We start from the raw sequence: 21,899 nt of genomic DNA, 5'->3' as shown, positions 1-21,899 counted from the left end.
AAACAAACTTCTGACCCTTCTCTGCCAACCTCCTGGGACGGAAGGCAAAGAATGACTGGGGGATGAGGGAAGTGGGAGGAGTGTTTAAGCCTTTGGCTGGGGTGTCTTTGCCTCCTCTTGGTGGCCAGGTTCTTATTTCCCAAAAGTAATGAATGCAGCTGTGGACTCTTTCCATTTAGGAAGAAAATAGCTATAAATATTTAGTCTACATTAACTCCATTTAAGAAGAGCAAAAAAAATATTGAAATCCCAATAATAATTTAAGGTTTCATGTTTCTTATACATGGCAGAAATTTTGAATGTATTTTAATGTATTTGGTTATCACACTTCTTCTAATTGGATCCTTCTAGCTCAAGGTATGAAAACAACAGCTCTAAAATAAGTTATACTGCTACACAAGAGAAGCCACATAACTAAAAACTATTCTCATTTCAATTCATTTCTACGGCTTCATATACAAAATACTTACCGTGCTACCACCAAAAACTGGTCAATCTGTTTATCTGTAAGTGGGTTACTGGCTTCCCATACTTTTGTTTCTAGATTAATTTGTTCTCGGCCATCAGCCACACCTGCAAAGGCCAGGGGGGGTTATAATTATTTGCACATTCTAATGACACATAAAAGGAAATAAAACATGTAATTACATGTAAACTATATATTACTTTACCCTCTTCGAGTAAATCCATAATATCTGCCTGATATCTATTGCCCACTCGAATCTCTCCCTTATCTGCCAATAGAGTTTTCTGTTGTGGATCATAAACTAAAGAATAAAAGAAAAAGTCCTAGAAAGATAAGAAAACAAAATTACAAAATATCTACAAAAGCAGTTTTATCAAAAATTATATACAAACTACTGGGCTGTATGGATTTATAGATCTTGAAATCCCCCAAAAAATATAGTGTTATTGAAAAATAATTTCTTAAATTTGAAAAGCTCTCTCTTTGTGCCTGTACCCCTCCATTTTCTATTGCCTTTAGTTATGCAAAAGCAACCTTGTCTAGAATTAGGCATTGACTGAGCACATGAGGTACACACATGAGCAACGGAACATACCTTAATATCCTTACAAGTAAGAAAAAGTTTAAAAGGGTCAAATCAGTGGATCACCCTTCCAAAGGATCAGCTGATGGTCTAGAGACCTGGGCTGCACCAATTTGCTCAATAGTAGAAAATAGAGGAAATAAGTAAAGGTTGAAGTTTATGCATCTGAGATAAACAGAAGCAGTAAGAAGAAAAGGGCACTCAAGTTGTTAACCCTTGAGGGAAACAATAGGCAATAATTGCACAATGTAAAACTGAATAATCCCTGTAAGGGAATCTATACTACAGTGAGGTATACTTAGAAATAAGAGCTGTAAATAACTGTATAAAACAGTAAAGTCTAACAAACAACCCACAGCAAAGAAAGGGTTAAATAATACCCTCAACTTTTAGAAAAGCTCTATTATCAGAGCGTCTTACCACCTCCACTGGTCCTGAGAGCTTCCCCCTTGCAATATGCAGACCGTATTTTTATTTAATGTCTTTTTCTCGTTTTGTTTCTTTTGAATGGTCTAGTTAAGATGTTTATACCTGTATCCTAGTGCTACTAAGAATGAACATGTTCTTTATGCTGTTATGCTAAAAATCTCAATAAAAGATTTAAAAAAAAAAAAAATGTCAACCCTTATTGCACCCCCTGGTGGGCTATGAAGATGCACATGTCTGCACCTTTGTCTACTGTGCTTACCTTAGCTATAGATGACTACTTCCAGTAGACTGGCCCATCCAAGCCAGTGCCAAGGATCTCACAAGGAACAGCACACTGTAACCCAATACTGGAAGATAAATCTGTATTTCAACTGGGAGGGCTATAAATCACACAAGGTGCAGCACACTGTAGACCAAAGGATAGGTAGATAAATCTGCATTTCACCTATAAGACCTGTGGCATCTACCTTGATCAGACTATTGTCTTCCCCTCTATCCTTTATAGGCACTCTAAGAGGGAAATAGGTCTCAGAATAGAGAAGCAATATCAACGACTTGTAGATCAGCACTTCAGAATTCACTTAACTTCATCATGGAGGCAAAAATTCAGGGAGTGGGAGGGATTTAAGCTTTAGTATACAGGGGTGTTGTTGCCTCCTCCTAGTGGACAGGAGTGTAATCCCTCATGTGATGTCTTGTGGACTCACTACATGATGAAAGAATCTGGCCAGAAATGTAAAAGATGACAAAGCAAAGATCCTTTCAGGCTTGATATTTTCTCTTTAAATGCAATATAGCATGTTAGTCCCTGATTGAGGATGATCTTGAATCTGAGTAGACTAGCACAGTACTGTTTTTATCCTTTGTATACTAATTATCAAAATGAGAGTGAGAAGCTTATATATAAATGCACACAAAGAGAGAAGGGCTCTACCAGGAACAAACAACAGCTCAGTATCTTGTTTTATAGTGAGTAAACACCTAGGAACAGCCTCTTTAAGAGGCATTGTCTTCTATGAGGGTAAAATTAAAATGGAACTGTAGGACAGGGTAATGGAACATAGGAATGATATCATTCGAGGATAGTGCAGTAGATTTGCACTTGAAGAAATATTATTCTGAGGACCTTAAAGTGATAGGCATTGAATATATTCAATTGAGTAGAAGAGGGGTGGATGGGGGGGGATCATTACAGAGTGAAGCCAACCCAATTTATCAACTAGTACCCAGCAGTCATTGGAATTGTCTACCTTCTTACAAGAATGTGTCTGATAAAACGGTTGTCCCTATCCTCCTGGTCATATATGCTGTTTTTGTGTGCTGTATCTGTATCCTGTATGTTAATTTGTTAACTTTGTAACATTGTATTGATGTTTTTCAAGCATGCATTATAAAATGGTTTTATACCACTCTTACGGGGGGGGTTTCTTGAATGCCATTTGAGGTAATGAAAAGCTATATGGAAATTTGATACATGTTTTGAGAACAGTCGTGAGAGACATAAGCAACATAGTTGACAAAGCCCCGTTCCAACCTAAGAGGAGGGGCAAAACGCGTTCTAATGGAACTATGTCACGTCTGACGTCACAATACTACACCTACTTTTCTAGAGGCAATGATTGAAGAATTTCTCCTTCTGTGTGATCTTCGCTAACCACTGTGACGAGACACGATTGCTCAGATGCGGCTTCACTTGTGATGAGTATTGAGCTGGTTGTTTACTAAGCCGGTGGCCTTGTTGTCTGGAGTGGATAAGCTGGGGCTATATGGCACTGCTTTATGTAAAAAGACAGTGTCTGTCCTCTCCTTTAATTGCCTGGAATCATGTGGTGTGCTAATAGGAGCATCCTTTTAAGTACAGTGTGCACTTTGCAAGTATCAGCTTCCAAAAGAATGCGTATTGGTAAATAGGTATTGGAGATGAGCCTTTTGCATAGCTTTCTCTAATAAACCTGTGTTTGCTTTTAAAAATATTTATTGTGTTAATAAAGTCATGGTTTGACTGGATCTCTCTCTCATTACAATTTTATATATAGTTTTGACTGCTTGCACATTGCAATCATTAACCTTACTCAGTGCACCCCTCTGAAATTATTTATATTATGTATGTTCACACTTGTGTTTATAGATGTCCACTCACAAATCAGAACTATGGGGCCCATTAACACTCTGATAAATACATTTGACTACTGGTTCTGGAAGGGATGAGGATCTCAAGTTCCTGAATGATATATAAAGGATTAGACTGAGCCTCACGTACTGGAGGGGACAGCAGCAACATAATCTTCAACTACTACTATAAAAAGAATCCTTACAAATTGCACATCATCTCACCCCAGTAAAGGACTAGTTACTATGGGGTAAAAAGTCATACCTAGAACCTCTTGGCACAGCATTTTACTGTTCTTAAAACACAACAAACACACGTCTTAGGACGTATATAGTTTGTTCCCAACACTGAATAAAGCAGCCAACATTATTCAATGTGGAAGCAGTGTTCTCCCAGGACCTTTTCAATGGGTGCACCACCCAGCTATAATTTTAGCCAATATAAGGCTAAATTAACGAACATTAAACATTTTCAATGTTTACTGCACAAATTATAATTACATTTATGTTTAATTATTAAATTCATTTGTGCTTTGGATAGCAAAAAAAAAAGTTACAATATAAGAAAGTACTACACTGCCCCACCCGGCTAGTTTATAGTACACCCTGCTGGCAAAATTTTCTGTGGAGAACAATTGAGAGCATACTAGATTTATCTGAATCACACACTCGAGCGGGTTGTGATGCTTAACTACTCCCTGTACTCACCCATTTTAATATATTATGACAACATATTTTATATTGAGCTTGGTTATTTCAGAAGAGATTACAGGGCAAACAACATAGTTTAAAAAAAAGATGAAAAATAGAAAGAAGGAAATACCTCTCGTTCCATGTAGGATTTTAGGGATTCAGTCTCATTAAGGAGTGTAACACTGCATTTGCCTCTAAAAAGAGAAGAAAAAAAAAACCATTTAATTTAATATTGTCAATAACACATATAAGCTACAAATAACATATGAAGCGATATATTGACTTTACTTCCTGGGTACTGCCAACAGAGTATGTAAAAACTTTCCCTATAAAAAGGAAATTTATGCTTACCTGATAAATTTATTTCTTCTACGATACGACGAGTCCACGGATTCATCCTTACTTGTGGGATATTATCGTCCTGCTAACAGGAAGTGGCAAAGAGCACCACAGCAGAGCTGTATATATAGCTCCTCCCTTCTCTCCACCCCCAGTCATTCGACCGAATGTATAGGAAGAGAAAAGAAAAGCTAAAAGGTGCAGAGGTGACTGAAGGTTTGAAAACAAAAACATAATCTGTCTAAAATGACAGGGAGCGCCGTGGACTCATCGTATCGTAGAAGAAATCAATTTATCAGGTAAGCATAAATTTCCTTTTCTTCTACTAGATACGAGTCCACGGATTCATCCTTACTTGTGGGATACAATACCAAAGCTACAGGACACGGATGAACGGGAGGGACAAAACAGATACCTAAACAGAAGGCACCACTGCTTGAAGAACTTTTCTCCCAAAAATAGCCTCAGAAGAAGCAAAAGTATCAAATTTGTAAAATTTGGAAAAGGTATTAAGGGAGGACCAAGTCGCAGCCTTACAAATCTGTTCAACAGAAGAATCGTATTTAAAAGCCCATGTGGAAGCCACCGCTCTAGTAGAAAGAGCTGTAATTTTTTCAGGAGGCTGCTGTCCAGCAGTCTCGTATACCAAACGGATGATGCTTTTCAGCCAAAAACAAAGAGAGGTAGCCGTAGCTTTTTGACCCCTATGCTTTCCAGAACAAACAACAAATAGGGAAGATGTTTGACGGAAATCCTTGGTCGCATGTAAGTAAAACTTCAAGGGCCGAACCACGTCCAAATTATGTAACAGACGTTCCTTCTTAGACGAAGGATTAGGACACAGGGAAGGAACAACAATTTCCTGATTAATATTCTTATTTGAAACAACCTTAGGAAGAAATCCAGGTTTAGTACGCAAAACCACCTTATCAGAATGGAATATAAGATAAGGCGAAACAGATTGTAACGCAGAAAGCTCAGACACCCTTCGAGCAGAAGAGATAGAAACTAAGAACAAAACTTTCCAGGATAAAAGCTTAATATCCATGGAATGCAAAGGTTCAAACGGAACCCCTTGAAGAACATTGAGAACTAAATTCAAACTCCATGGCGGAGCAATAGGTTTAAACACAGGCTTGATTCTGACTAAAGCCTGACAAAAAGATTGAACGTCTGGGACATCCGCCAGACGCTTGGGTAGTAAAATTGACAAAGCAGAAATTTGTCCCTTTAAGGAACTAGCCGATAATCCCTTCTCCAATCCTTCTTGGAGAAAGGACAAAATCCTAGGAATCCTAACCCTACTCCATGAGTAGCCCTTGGATTCCCACCAATAAAGATATTTACGCCATATCTTATGGTAAATTTTCCTAGTGACAGGCTTACGAGCCTAAATCAAAGTATCAATGACCGCTTAGAATCCCCGCTTAGATAAGATTAAGCGTTCAATCTACAGGCAGTCAGCTGCAGAGAAGTTAGATTTGGATGTTGGAACGGACCTTGGATGAGAAGGTCCGGTCTCAGTGGCAGTTTCCACGGTGGCAGAGATGACATTTCCACCAGATCTGCATACCAAGTCCAGGATTACCGAAGCACTCTCCTGTTTGATTCTGGCAATCAGATGAGGGAGGAGAGGAAAAGGAGGAAACACATAAGCCAGGTTAAACGACCAAGGTACTGCTAGAGCATCTATCAGTACTGCTTGGGGATCCCTTGATCTGGACCCGTAACAAGGAAGTTTGGCATTCTGACGAGATGCCATCAGATCCAATTCCGGTGTGCCCCATTGACGGATCAATGCCGCAAACACCTCCGGATGGAGCTCCCACTCCCCCGGATGAAAAGTCTGTCGACTTAGAAAATTTGCTTCCCAGTTCTCTACTCCTGGGATATAGATTGCGGATAGATGGCAAGAGTGAGTCTCTGCCCATCGAATTATCTTGGAAACCTCTGTCATCACTAGAGAACTCTTTGTTCCCCCTTGATGATTGATATATGTTACAGTTGTGATATTGTTCGACTGGAATCTTATGAATTTGGCCAAAGCCAACTGAGGCCACGCTTGAAGCGCGTTGAATATTGCTCTCAGTTCCAGAATATTGATTGGTAGTAGGGACTCCTCCTAAATCCAAACACCCTGAGCCTTCAGGGAATTCCAGACTGCACCCCAGCCCAAGAGGCTGGCGTCCGTCGTCACTATGACCCATGCTGGCCTGCGGAAGCACATTCCCTGGGACAGATGATCCTGTGACAACCACCAAAGAAGAGAGTCTCTGGTCTCTAGATCCAGATTTATCCGCGGAGATAAATCCGCATAATCCCCAATCCACTGTCTGAGCATGCACAGCTGCAGTGGTCTGAGATGTAAGCGAGCAAAACGGAACAATGTCCATTGCCGCTACCATTAATCCAATGACCTCCATACACTGCGCCACTAATAGCCGAGGAATGGACTGAAGTGCTCGGCAAGTAGTTAGTATCTTTGACTTTCTGACCTCCGTCAGAAAACTTTTCATGTCTACCGAGTCTATGAGAGTCCCTAGGAATGAAACTCTTGTCAGTGGAACTAGTGAACTCTTTTGTATATTCACCTTCCACCCGTGAGTTCTTAGAAAAGACAACACGATGTCCGTGTGAGATTTGGCTAGATGGTAAGTTGAAGCCTGAATCAAAATATCGTCCAGATAGGGCGCCACCGCTATGCCCCGCGGCCTTAGAACCGCCAGAAGGGACCCTAGTACCTTTGTGAAGATTCTGGGAGCTGTGGCCAACCCGAAAGGGAGGGCCACAAACTGGTAGTGTTTGTCCAGGAAGGCGAACCTGAGAAACTGGTGATGATCTTTGTGGATAGGAATGTGAAGATACGCATTCTTCAAGTCCACGGTGGTCATATATGGACCCTCCTGGATCATTGGTAAAATTGTTTGTATGGTCTCCATCTTGTACGATGGGACTCTGAGAAATTTGTTTAGGCATTTGAGATATTAAATTGGTCTGAAGGTTCCCTCTTTTTTGGGAACCACGAAGACATTTGAGTAAAACACCTGCCCCTGTTCTAGTTTTGGAACTGGGCAGATTACACCCATGGTATATAGGTCTTCTACCCAGCGTAAGAACGCCTCTCTTTTTGTCTGGTCTACAGACAAACGTGAAAGATGAAATCTCCCTCTTGGGAGAAAATCCTTGAATTCTAGTCGATACCCAACCCCAACCCCCCCCCCCCCCCCCCCGGGTCACGATTTCTAATGCCCAGGGATCCTGAACGTCCCTTGCCAAGCCTGAGCGAAGAGAGAAAGTCTGCCCCCTACTAGATCCGGTCCCGGATCGGGGGGTGCCCCTTCATGCTGTCTTGGTAGCAGCAGCGGGCTTCTTGGACTGTTTACCTTTATTCCAGGTCTGGTTAGGTCTCCAGACTGACTTGGATTGTGCAAAATTGCCCTCCTGCTTTGTGGCGGAGGAGGAAGTAGAGGGTCCACCTTTAAAGTTTCGAAAGGAACGAAAATTATTTTGTTTAGCCCTCAATTTAACAGTCTTGTCCTGAGGAAGGGCATGACCTTTACCTCCAGTAATGTCAGAAATTATTTCCTTTAGTTAAGGCCCGAATAGGGTCTTACCTTTAAAAGGAATAGCTAAAAGATTAGATTTTGATGACACATCAGCAGACCAAGACTTAAGCCATAACGCTCTACGCGCTAGAATGGTAAAGCCTGCATTTTTTGCCGCTAATTTAGCCATTTGAAAAGCTGCATCGGTAATAAAAGAATTAGCTAGCTTGAGAGCCTTAATTCTATCCAAAATATCATCTAAAGGGGTTCAACCTTAAGAGACTCCTCTAGAGGCTCAAACCAAAAAGCTGCTGCAGTAGTAACTGGAACAATGCACGCTATAGGTTGTAGAAGAAAACCCTGATGAATAAACAATATCTATAAAAGACCCTCTAATGTTTTATCCATAGGATCTTTGAAAGCACAGCTGTCCTCAATAGGTATAGTTGTACGCTTAGCCAGGGTAGAAATAGCTCCCTCCACCTTAGGGACCGTCTGCCAAGAATCCCGAATGGTGTCAGATATTGGAAACATTTTCTTAAAAGTAGGAGGGGGAGAGAACGGAATGCCTGGTGTATCCCATTCCTTAGTAACAATGTCCGAAACCCTCTTAGGGACAGGAAAAACAGTGTAAGTAGGGACCTCTAGATATTTATCCATTTTACACAATTTCTCTGATGGTATTAAAATAGGGTCACAATCATCCAGAGTCGCAAAAACCTCCCTGAGTAACTGGCGGAGGTGTTCAAGCTTAAATTTAAAGGCCGTCACGTCCGAGTCTGTTTGAGGGAACACATTTCCTGAATCTGAAAGCTCTCCCTCAGACAGCAATTTCCCTACCCCCAGATCTGAACACTGTGAGGGTACATCGGAGATGGCCAATAAAGCATCAGAGGGCTCAGCATTTACTCTAATACCTGACCTACTGTGCTTACCCTGTAAACCTGGTAGTTTAGATAATACCTCTGTAAGGGTAGTATACATAACTGCAGCAATATCTTGCAGGGTAAAAGAATTAGACGCACTAGAAGTACTTGGCGTCGCTTGAGTGGGCGTTAAAGGTTGTGACACTTGGGGAGAATTGGATGGCATAACCTGATTCTCTTCAGACTGAGAATCATCCTGACATACTTTTATCACCTAAAATATGTTCTTTGCAATGTAAGGACCTTTCAGTACATGAGGGACACATTTTAAGTGGGGGTTCCACAATGGCTTCTAAACACATAGAGCATTGACTTTCCTCAATGTCAGACATGTTGAAACAGGCTAGTAATAACCACAAAAAGTCTTGAAAACACTTTATTTAGTGAAAAAAACAATAATTTGAAAAACGGTACTGCGCCTTTAAGAGTAAAAAAGCATACAATGTTTCGAAAACTGCTTTAAAATGTAATAAATATCACAATTTTAGCATATATGTGTCTTATCTTGCTAGCTAAGATTGCACCACAAGTAAGGTATACTTAACCCTTTATGGAAACTCAAAAAACTTTATGAAAAATAAGATAGCAACCCCCTGCACCTCACCACAGCTCTGCTGTGGCGCCTACCTGCCCTCAGGGGTCTGATAATTCACACTATCCCTTCGTTTAGGCTAAATCTTCAGCTTAGGCCCACCGGAGCTGGAGCTTGCTGCCTTCATAAGCATTTCAATTGCGCATCTGAGGCGCGAAATTAGGCCCCGCCCATCTATATCGATGTCTTTCTGCCTAGTAAAAACCGCTGTAAAGCGGTCCAGAAACTAGCCATGTGGGTTTTTCATATACCCAATCTAAAATTGTAAGCCATGTGAAACCCTCCAGAGCCATCAGCCATAAAAACGTTTGCTCATAAAAACATTAAGTTGCCCCTAAGCATAAAACCGTTTTGTCATCAAAACATTTTGTTACCAGTGTCAACCAAATTTTTAGCCCATAATATACAGGTCCCAGTAATACCCCTTCTATTACATGTAGGATTACTGCTTACCGCTTCCCTTATGGGAACTATGTCAGCCAGTTCTGAAATAACACAGTCTCTCCAGAAAAAAACTACTGAACATACCTCAATGCTTGTAGCATGAAAAACGTTCCCCACACTGAAGCTTCTCAAGTACTCCTCAGCCATTCTGTGGGAACTTCTCTGGATCTTAGTGACAACTGCTAAGATCATCAGCCTCCAGGCAGACATCTTCATCCATCTGCTGCCTGAGGAAAAATAGCACTCACCTGTACCATTTAAAATAAAAAAAGTATTGCTTGAAGAAAATAAAAACTATCATTTTAACACCTCTTTCACTTTACCTCTTCCTATTACTAGTATAGGCAAAGAGAATGACTGGGGGTGGAGAGAAGGGAGGAGCTATATATACAGCTCTGCTATGGTGCTCTTTGCCACTTCCTGTTAGCAAGAGGATAATATCCCACAAGTAAGGATGAATCTGTGGACTCGTCGTATCTAGTAGAAGAAAAACATAATTTATGTAAGAACTTACCTGATAAATTAATTTCTTTCATATTAGCAAGAGTCCATGAGCTAGTGACGTATGGGATATACATTCCTACCAGGAGGGGCAGTTTCCCAAACCTTAAAATGCCTATAAATACACCCCTCACCACACCCACAATTCAGTTTAACGAATAGCCAAGAAGTGGGGTGATAAGAAAGGAGCGAAAGCATCAAAAAAATAAGGAATTGGAATAATTGTGCTTTATACAAAAAAATCATAACCACCACAAAAAGGGTGTGCCTCATGGACTCTTGCTAATATGAAAGAAATTAATTTATGAGGTAAGTTCTTACATAAATTATGTTTTCTTTCATGTAATTAGCAAGAGTCCATGAGCTAGTGACGTATGGGATAGCAGATACCCAAGATGTGGAACTTCCACGCAAGAGTCACTAGAGAGGGAGGGATAAAATAAAGACAGCCAATTCCGCTGAAAAAGATCCACAACCCAAATAATAAGCAAAAGAATCAAACTGAAACAGCTGCCTGAAGTACTTTTCTACCAAAAACTGCTTCAGAAGAAGAGAAAACATCAAAATGGTAGAATTTAGTAAAAGTATGCAAAGAAGACCAAGTTGCTGCTTTGCAAATCTGATCAACAGAAGCTTCATTCTTAAAAGCCCAGGAAGTAGAAACTGACCTAGTAGAATGAGCCGTAATCCTTTGAGGCGGGGACTTACCCGACTCCACATAAGCATGATGAATCAAAGACTTTAACCAAGATGCCAAAGAAATGGCAGAAGCCTTCTGACCTTTCCTGGAACCAGAAAAGATAACAAATAGACTAGAAGTCTTTCTGAAACCTTTAGTAGCTTCAACATAATATTTCAAAGCTCTAACCACATCCAAAGAATGTAAAGATCTCTCCAGAGAATTGTTAGGATTAGGACACAATGAAGGGACAACAATTTCTCTACTAATATTGTTAGAATTCACAACTTTAGGTAAAAATTTAAATGAAGTCCGCAACACCGCCTTATCCTGATGAAAAATCAGAAAAGGAGATTCACAAGAAAGAGCAGATAACTCAGAAACTCTTCTAGCAGAAGAGATGGCCAAAAGGAACAAAAAACTTTCCAAGAAAGTAATTTAATATCCAGAGAATGCATAGGTTCAAACGGAGGAGCCTGTAAAGCCCTCAGAACCAAATTAAGACTCCAAGGAGGAGAGATTGACTTAATGACAGGCTTGATACGAACCAAAGCCTGTACAAAACAATGAATATCAGGAAGATTAGCAATCTTTCTGTGAAAAAGAACAGAAAGAGCAGAGATTTGTCCTTTCAAGGAACTTGCAGACAAACCCTTATCCAAACCATCCTGAAGAAACTGAAAAATTCTAGGAATTCTAAAAGAATGCCAAGAGAATTTATGAGAAAAACACCAAGAAATGTAAGTCTTCCAGACTCGGTAATAAATCTTCCTAGATACAGATTTACGAGCCTGCTACATAGTATTAATCACTGAGTCAGAGAAACCTCTATGAGTAAGAATCAAGCGTTCATTCTCCATACCTTCAAATTTAATGATTTGAGATCCTGATGGAAAAATGGGCCTTGAGATAGAAGGTCTGGCCTTAACGGAAGTGTCCAAGGTTGGCAACTGGCTATCCGAACGAGATCCGCATACCAAAACCTGTGAGGCCATGCTGGAGCCACCAGCAGTACAAACGAACGCTCCATTAGGATTTTGGAAATCACTTTTGGAAGAAGAACTAGAGGTGGAAAGATATAAGCAGGTTGATAATTCCAGGGAAGCGACAATGCGTCCACTGCTTCCGCCTGAGGATCCCTGGATCTGGACAGATAGCTGGGAAGTTTCTTGTTTAGATGAGATGCCATCAAATCTATTTCTGGAAGCCCTCACATCTGAACAATTTGAAAAAAATACATCAGGGTAAAGAGACCATTCTCCCGGATGTAAAGCTTGATTGACAGAGATAATCCGCTTCCCAATTGTCTATACCTGGGAAAAGGACCGCAGAAATTAGACAGGAGCTGGATTTAGCCCAAGCAAGTATCCGAGATACTTCTTTCACAGCCTAAGGACTGAGAGTCCCACCCTGATGGTTGACATACGCCACAGTTGTGACATTATCTGTCTGAAAAACAATAACGTTTCTTTCTTAAAAAAGAAGCCAAAACTGAAGAACTCTAAAAAATGCACGGAGTTCCAAAATATCGATTGGTAATCTCGCCTCCTGAGATTTCCAAACCCCTTGTGCTGACAGAGATCCCCAGACAGCCTCTCAACCTAAAAGACTTGCACCTGTAGTGATCATGGTCCAGGTTGAATGAACCGAAGAGACCCGTAGAACTATATGATAGTGATCTAACCACCAAATCAAAGATAGTTGAACATTGGGATTCAAAGATATAAAAAGTGATATCCTAGAATCCCTGCACCATTAATTCAGTATAAAAAACTGGAAAGGTTTCTTATGAAAATGAGCAAAGGGAATCGAATCCAATGCTGCAGCCATAGTACCTAAAACTTCCATGCATATAGCAAGTGAAGGAAATAATAGAGACTGAAGGTTCCGACAAACGGAACCCAATAAAATTGTCACTTGTCTGCTAGAGACAAAGACATTGACACAATCTATCTGGAAACCTAAAAAAGGTGACCCTTGTCTGAGGAATCAAACAGCTTTTGATAAAAAGATCCTCTAACCAGGTCTTGAAGAAACAACAAAAGTTGAATCGTATGAGATTCCGCAGAACGAAAAGACTGAGCCAGTACCACGAGACCGTCCAATAAGGAAACACTGAGAACCTTGAAAAGATTCTTAGAGTTGTCGCTAGACCAGAAGGAAAAGCAACAAATTGGTAATGCTTGTCAAAAAAAAAGAGAATCTCAGAAAATGAAAATAATCTGAATGAAAACAGAAAATGAAGATATGCATCTATTGTATCTATTGTAAACAAATAATGCCATTACTGACCAAAAAGGCAGACTAGACCATATAAACTCCATTCTAAAAGATGGTATACATATATGACAATTCAAAAAGATTTTCTATCTTTGAAATAATGAATAGTTTTGAATAAAAACCCCAAATCCTGTTCCTAAAAAGGAACTGGTATAAATAACCCAGAAAACTCCAGGTCTGAACAGCGCCTTGAGCCCCAACGGGTGACCAGTCGCGCTTCACAAGTACCTAATACATATAGGACTGAAACACACTTCAGGAAAGTGTGAGCCTTACTGGAATAGCTGGAATATGTTAGAGAGAGAAAAAATACTTCTCACAGATGGTTTTACTCTGAATCCTATTCTGTATCCAAATCTAAGAAATTTGGACCGAATTGAACCAAACAAATTTATTAAAAAAAAAGTCTTAACCTGCCCCTTACCAGCTAAGCTGGAATAAGAACTGCACCTAAATGCAAAATTGGGGAGCTGACTTTGATTTTTTAAATGGCTTAAATTGAATGAAGAAAACTTCCAATTATAAACATGTTACTTGGGGAAGAATTTAGAATTCCTTTCCTTAGTAAGAAAAAAAGCTTAATATTTAGCCTTAGAACTCAATCTTGTAGCCCAGAGTAACAGTTGAAGAATTGAATCCAATTGTGAACCAAATAATTGATTACCTTGGAAAAAAAGATATATGGAATTTAGAAATCAAATTAGCATTCCAAGATTGAAATCATAAAGTTCTTCTAGCTGAAATAGCTAAAAACATAGATTAAACCTCATTTGCGAAAATATCAAAAAAATGACGACACAAATGAAATTATTAGCATGTAGATCAACTTAACAATGCTAAACAAATCATAATCCGATACTTGTTGCACTAAAGTATCCAACCAGAAAACTGAAGCAGTTGCAACATCAGCCAAATAAATTACAGGTCTAAGAAAAGTACCTGAAAATAAATAATTTTCCTTAAAGAAGATACAAGTTACTCAAGGAAAAAAATAAATACTATCTGCTATAGGAATAGTAGTATGTTAGCAAGAGTAGAGATAGTCCCATTAACTTGAGGGATCTTCCTCAAAACTTAAAACGAACTGCCAGCAAAGGATATAATTAAAAACCTTAAAGAAGGAATAAAAGAAATTCCCGGCCCATTCCATTCCCTAGTATCAGTAACTGGAAAAAAACCTCTGAAGAAACCACAGAAGGTTAATAAGCAGAATTTAAATGTTAGCTAGTCTTAATCAAAAGAACTAGTTACTTCAATATCCAAAATAATCAACACCTATTCAACAAAAAACGAATGTACTCTATATAAAAATAAAAAAAGTAGATTTGTTAGTGTCAATATCTGATGAAGAATATTCTGAATGAGAAAATACACCATCAGAGAAGGATAATTCAGTATGTTGTTGGTCATTTGAAACCATCAACTAAATGAAGTTTAAAAAAGACCTAAAAATTTTATTAGAAGGCGGAATTGCAGACAAAGCCTTTATACTAGAATCAGAAAAATATTCTTATAAATTCCTAAATATATCTTGTACATAAGATGTAAAAAGAATAGCAATAGATAATGCATAAATACTAATGGACTCTGCATGTAAAAGTTTATCATAAAAACTTATTACAAACCATAGCTAAATATAAACATTCATAACATTAAAATAAATGAACTTAGCTTTGGTAGGACTGATATCAGTCATCAGGAATCCCTTAGTATTTTCTGATACAGGAACAGCTTTTGAAATATCTTGCAATATGTAATAGAAAAAAACAACATATAAAGCAAAATTATCAAATTCCTTAAATGATAGTTTCAGGAATGGGAAAAAATGAAAAACAAACAAGCCTCTAGCAACCAGAAGCAACAAAAAAGTGAGACTGAAATAATGTGAAAAAAACTGGCGCCAAGTATGATGCCCACAATTTTTGGCGCCAAAAATGACGCCCACATTTTTTGGCGCAAAAAAACGTCTAACACACATGCGTCAAAAAAATGACTCAAACTTGTGTAAACTTCCGGCGTCAACTATGGCGCTGGAAATGACGAAATTTTGCGCCAAAAAAGTTCGCGCCAAGAATGACGCAATAAATTGAGGCATTTTCTACACCCGCGAGCCTAACAGTCCGCAAGGAAAAAAGTCAATTTAAAAATTTTTGAAGGTAAGAAAAAATATTAATTCATATGCATTTTCCCAAAAATAATGAAACTGACAGTCTGAAAAAAGGAATACTGATTAACCTGAATCATGGCAAATATAAGTTTAAAACATATATTTAGAACTTTATATATATATATATATAAAGTGCCCAACCATAGCTTAGAGTGTCATAAATAGAAATAAGATTTACTTACCCCAAGACACTCATCTACATATAGTAGATAGCCAAACTAGTACTGAAACGAGAATCAGTAGAGGTAATGGTATATAAGAGTATATCGTCGATCTGAAAAGGGAGGTAGGAGAAGAAATCTCTACGACCGATAACAGAGAACCTATGAAATAGATCCCCTAGAGGAAGACCATTGTATTCAAATAGGCAATACTCTCTTCACATCCCTCTGACATTCACTGCACTCTGAGAGGAAAATGGGCTTCAGCCTGCTGCGAAGCGCATATCAACGTAGAATCTAGCACAAACTTACTTCACCACCTCCATGGGAGGCAAAGTTTGTAAAACTGAATTGTGGGTGTGGTGAGGGGTGTATTTATAGGCATTTTAAGGTTTGGGAAACTTTGCCCCTCCTGGTAGGAATGTATATCCCATACGTCACTAGCTCATGGTCAATTATTTCCTGATAAGAGTATAACTACCATGGAGGCAACACGCTAAATTAGTGAAATAAGCTATTTGTTCTCCTATTATCACAAAGCCTTCTTAGATGATCTCAGAGACATTTTCCACAATCCCCTCAATGCTCCTACTGCAAACAGCCTTTCATCTGATTATGAGTACAACCCATAAAAAAATGAATACACTGGATGGTAAACCGTTAATACTCCAGAAAACTATGCATGAAACACTAGCACCCTTGCCAGCTACAGAGGGAACAACAGATTGCACAATGGAGAATAAAGGGCTTCACACAGCGTTTACCTTCCATGCTGGAGTAATTGAGCGTTTAGACAGAGGGATGATTCTATTATACATTACATCACGCCAGAACGATCCCCAGATAGAGCTGGGTCCTTCAGCACAGAATCTGGCCCCTACAGTCCAGGACAATAAAATTGATCCCGCAGTGAATATATGGGCCCAACAGATCACAGTGAGTCGCCAACTGCACCTTGCACTACTCCTACTTGGTAAACCAGATGAACCAGATTCATCAGAGCAACAATCGTCGTTTGCGACACGGATCAGAAGGATGCGGCAGGAGCATCAGCCTATGCGTGGAGGGCCCCTTTGTCACTATGATCCCTTCTCTTTAGACTTTCTCTATGGGTATATGGAGATCGGTGAGATGGCCTATTATGCACCAGAAGGTATTCCCCAGCGTCTAGGAATAGGCTGAGAGTCTCGCAATACTACATCTAAGGGCCCTATGGATCTGTTTAAAAAAACAGTACTGGCCATTATTGTATTGCCTTACTTTTCTGTGACAGTACTTTTTATGAAGTTTAATTATCTGATCATATATACCTCCTCCAAGAGTCACTCAAAATTACATGTCCATTTCCCCATAAGTTATAGAAGTATATTTGTTGATGTTACCAATTCCTATTAGAAATTGCATTGTTGACATTGACTCTAGCTAAGAACGCTTTATCTCTTTAACAGTTATTTTTCTTTGTAAATGTTGAATACTTTTGCACACTTATACTGACCATATTATGGGATCTCCCTCATAGTTTAGCTAACTGCTACCTATATGAGATCACATGTGAAGGGTATCCTAAATAGAGACCCTCTACCCTCCTCATTAGCGTTAGAGGAGCGGTGTGCCCTAGTCATATTCCAAATTTGAGGAGCTATAACTGCACGTCAATGCACCTAGGCAACCCTTAAAGTTTGTTAAACACTGTAAAAAACATAATTTATGCTTACCTGATAAATTCCTTTCTTCTGTAGTGTGATCAGTCCACGGGTCATCATTACTTGTGGGATATTAACTGCTCCCCTACAGGAAGTGCAAGAGGATTCACCCAGCAGAGTTGCTATATAGCTCCTCCCCTCTACGTCACCTCCAGTCATTCGACCAAGGACCAACGAGAAAGGAGAAGCCAAGGGTGTAGTGGTGACTGGAGTATAATTTAAAAAATATTTACCTGCCTTAAAAAACAGGGCGGGCCGTGGACTGATCACACTACAGAAGAAAGGAATTTATCAGGTAAGCATAAATTATGTTTTCTTCTGTTAAGTGTGATCAGTCCACGGGTCATCATTACTTGTGGGATACCAATACCAAAGCAAAAGTACACGGATGACGGGAGGGATAGGCAGGCTCTTTATACAGAAGGAACCACTGCCTGAAGAACCTTTCTCCCAAAAATAGCCTCCGAGGAAGCAAAAGTGTCAAATTTGTAAAATTTGGAAAAAGTATGAAGCGAAGACCAAGTTGCAGCCTTGCAAATCTGTTCAACAGAGGCCTCATTCTTAAAGGCCCAAGTGGAAGCCACAGCTCTAGTGGAATGAGCTGTAATTCTTTCAGGAGGCTGCTGTCCAGCAGTCTCATAAGCTAAACGAATTATGCTACGAAGCCAAAAAGAGAGAGAGGTAGCAGAAGCTTTTTGACCTCTCCTCTGACCAGAGTAAACGACAAACAGGGAAGACGTTTGTCGAAAATCTTTAGTTGCCTGTAAATAAAATTTAAGGGCACGAACTACATCCAGATTGTGCAAAAGACGTTCCTTCCTCGAAGAAGGATTTGGGCACAAGGATGGAACAACAATCTCCTGATTGATATTCCTGTTAGTGACTACCTTAGGTAAGAACCCAGGTTTAGTACGCAGAACTACCTTATCCGAGTGAAAAATCAAATAAGGAGAATCACAATGTAAGGCTGATAACTCAGAGACTCTTCGAGCCGAGGAAATAGCCATTAAAAATAGAACTTTCCAAGATAACAACTTTATATCAATGGAATGAAGGGGTTCAAACGGAACACCCTGTAAAACGTTAAGAACAAGGTTTAAACTCCATGGTGGAGCCACAGCTTTAAACACAGGTTTAATCCTGGCCAAAGCCTGACAAAAAGCCTGAACGTCTGGAACTTCTGACAGACGCTTGTGTAACAGAATGGACAGAGCTGAGATCTGTCCCTTTAAGGAACTAGCGGATAACCCCTTTTCTAAACCTTCTTGTAGAAAAGACAATATCCTAGGAATCCTAACCTTACTCCAAGAGTAACCTTTGGATTCGCACCAATATAGGTATTTACGCCATATTTTATGGTAAATCTTTCTGGTAACAGGCTTCCTAGCCTGTATTAAGGTATCAATAACTGACTCAGAAAAACCACGCTTTGATAAGATCAAGCGTTCAATTTCCAAGCAGTCAGCTTCAGAGAAGTTAGATTTTGATGTTTGAAAGGACCCTGAATCAGAAGGTCCTGTCTCAGAGGTAACGACCAAGGTGGACAGAATGACATGTCCACCAGATCTGTATACCAAGTCCTGCGTGGCCATGCAGGCGCTATTAGAATCACTGATGCTTTCTCCTGTTTGATTCTGGCAATCAATCGAGGAAGCATCGGGAAAGGTGGAAACACATAAGCCATCCTGAAGGTCCATGGTGCTGTCAAGGCATCTATCAGGACCGCTCCCGGATCCTTGGATCTGGACCCGTAGCGCGGAAGCTTGGCGTTCTGTCGAGACGCCATGAGATCTATCTCTGGTTTGCCCCAACGTCGAAGTATTTGGGCAAAGACCTCTGGATGAAGTTCCCACTCCCCCGGATGAAAAGTCTGACGACTTAAGAAATCCGCCTCCCAGTTCTCCACTCCCGGGATGTGGATTGCAGACAGGTGGCAAGAGTGAGACTCTGCCCAGCGAATTATCTTCGATCCTTCCATCATTGCTAGGGAGCTTCTTGTCCCTCCCTGATGGTTGATATAAGCTACAGTCGTGATGTTGTCCGACTGGAACCTGATGAACCCCCGAGTTGTTAACTGGGGCCAAGCCAGAAGAGCATTGAGGACTGCTCTCAATTCCAGAATGTTTATTGGAAGAAGAATCTCCTCCTGATTCCATAGTCCCTGAGCCTTCAGAGAATTCCAGACAGCGCCCCAACCTAGTAGGCTGGCGTCTGTTGTTACAATTGACCAGTCTGGCCTGCTGAATGGCATTCCCCTGGACAGATGTGGCCGATAAAGCCACCATAGAAGAGAATTTCTGGTCTCTTGATTCAGATTTAGAGTGGAATGAAGGACACGGCATGCATTTTGAAGTTTTGTTAACCTGTCCTCTGTCAGGTAAATCTTCATTTCTACAGAATCTATCAGAGTCCCCAGGAAGGGAACTCTTGTGAGTGGAAAGAGAGAACTTTTCTCTTCGTTCACTTTCCATCCATGCGACCTTAGAAATGCCAGTACTATCTCTGTATGAGATTTGGCAGTTTGAAAGCTTGAAGCTTGTATCAGTATGTCGTCTAAGTACGGAGCTACTGAAATTCCTCGCGGTCTTAGTACCGCCAGAAGAGTGCCCAGAACCTTTGTGAAGATTCTTGGAGCCGTAGCCAGTCCGAATGGAAGAGCTACAAACTGGTAATGCCTGTCTAAAAAGGCAAACCTTAGATACCGGTAATGACTTTTGTGAATCGGTATGTGAAGGTAAGCATCCTTTAAATCCACTGTGGTCATGTACTGACCCTCTTGGATCATGGGCAAAATTGTTCGAATAGTTTCCATCTTGAACGATGGAACTCTTAGGAATTTGTTTAGGATCTTTAAATCCAAGATTGGCCTGAAGGTTCCCTCTTTTTTGGGAACTACAAACAGATTTGAGTAAAACCCTTGTCCTTGTTCCAACCGCGGAACTGGATGGATCACTCCCATTAATAAAAGATCTTGTACGCAGCGTAGAAACGCTTCCTTCTTTGTTAGGTTTGTTGACAACCTTGACAGATGAAATCTCCCTCTTGGGGGAGAGGATTTGAAGTCCAGAAGGTATCCCTGAGATATGATCTCTAACGCCCAGGGATCCTGAACATCTCTTGCCCAAGCCTGGGCGAAGAGGGAAAGTCTGCCCCCCTCTAGATCCGGTCCCGGATCGGGGGCCCTCAATTCATGCTGTCTTAGGGGCAAGCAGCAGGTTTTCTGGCCTGTTTGCCCCTGTTCCAGGACTGGTTAGGTTTCCAGCCTTGTCTGTAGCGAGCAACAGCTCCTTCCTGTTTTGGTGCAGAGGAAGTTGATGCTGCTCCTGCTTTGAAATTACGAAAGGAACGAAAATTGGACTGTCTAGCCTTGGCTTTGGCCTTGTCCTGAGGCAGGGCATGACCTTTACCTCCTGTAATGTCAGCAATAATCTCTTTCAAGCCGGGCCCGAATAAGGTCTGCCCTTTGAAAGGAATATTAAGCAATTTAGATTTAGACGTAACATCAGCTGACCAGGATTTCAGCCACAGAGCTCTGCGTGCCTGAATGGCGAATCCTGAATTTTTAGCCGCAAGTTTAGTTAAATGTACTACGGCATCTGAAATAAATGAATTAGCCAACTTAAGGAATTTAAGTTTGTGTGTGATGTCATCTAGTGTGGATGATTGAAGTGTCTCTTCCAGAGACTCAAACCAAAATGCTGCTGCAGCCGTGACAGGCGCAATACATGCAAGAGGTTGCAATATAAACCCTTGTTGAACAAACATTTTCTTAAGGTAACCCTCTAATTTTTTATCCATTGGATCTGAAAAAGCACAGCTATCCTCCACTGGGATAGTGGTACGCTTAGCTAAAGTAGAAACTGCTCCCTCCACCTTAGGGACCATTTGCCATAAGTCCCGTGTGGCGGCGTCTATTGGAAACATTTTTCTGAATATAGGAGGGGGTGAGAAAGGCACACCGGGTCTATCCCACTCCTTAGTAACAATGTCAGTAAGTCTCTTAGGTATAGGAAAAACGTCAGTACTCGTCGGTACCGCAAAATATTTATCCAACCTACACATTTTTTCTGGGATTGCAACTGTGTTACAATCATTCAGAGCCGCTAATACCTCCCCTAGTAACACACGGAGGTTCTCAAGCTTAAATTTAAAATTTGAAATGTCTGAGTCCAGTTTATTTGGATCAGAACCGTCACCCACAGAATGAAGCTCTCCGTCTTCACGTTCAGCAAATTGTGACGCAGTATCAGACATGGCCCTTGCATTATCAGCGCACTCTGTT

The 21,899-nt window shown here is 40.4% G+C and overlaps 1 protein-coding gene across 4 annotated transcripts in view; it reads right to left on the bottom strand.

Annotated features, from left to right (window-relative positions):
* MTA1 (metastasis associated 1) overlaps positions 1-21,899 on the bottom strand; it is a 732,036-nt gene that overhangs the window by 455,364 nt on the left and 254,773 nt on the right. For all 4 annotated transcript variants that reach the window (XM_053697863.1, XM_053697862.1, XM_053697866.1 and 1 more), the window contains 3 exons: positions 4,411-4,474; positions 672-789; positions 471-573 (listed from right to left, as the gene is read on the bottom strand). In XM_053697863.1, the coding sequence (XP_053553838.1) occupies positions 471-573; positions 672-789; positions 4,411-4,474 (285 nt within the window). The remainder of the gene's footprint in view (positions 1-470; positions 574-671; positions 790-4,410; positions 4,475-21,899) is intronic.

This window comes from Bombina bombina, chromosome 1 (assembly GCF_027579735.1).
Source record: "Bombina bombina isolate aBomBom1 chromosome 1, aBomBom1.pri, whole genome shotgun sequence".
NCBI classification, from domain to species: Eukaryota; Metazoa; Chordata; class Amphibia; order Anura; family Bombinatoridae; genus Bombina; species Bombina bombina.
Note: the sequence above shows the minus strand (reverse complement) of the source record. Positions and strands in the feature narration are given on the sequence as shown.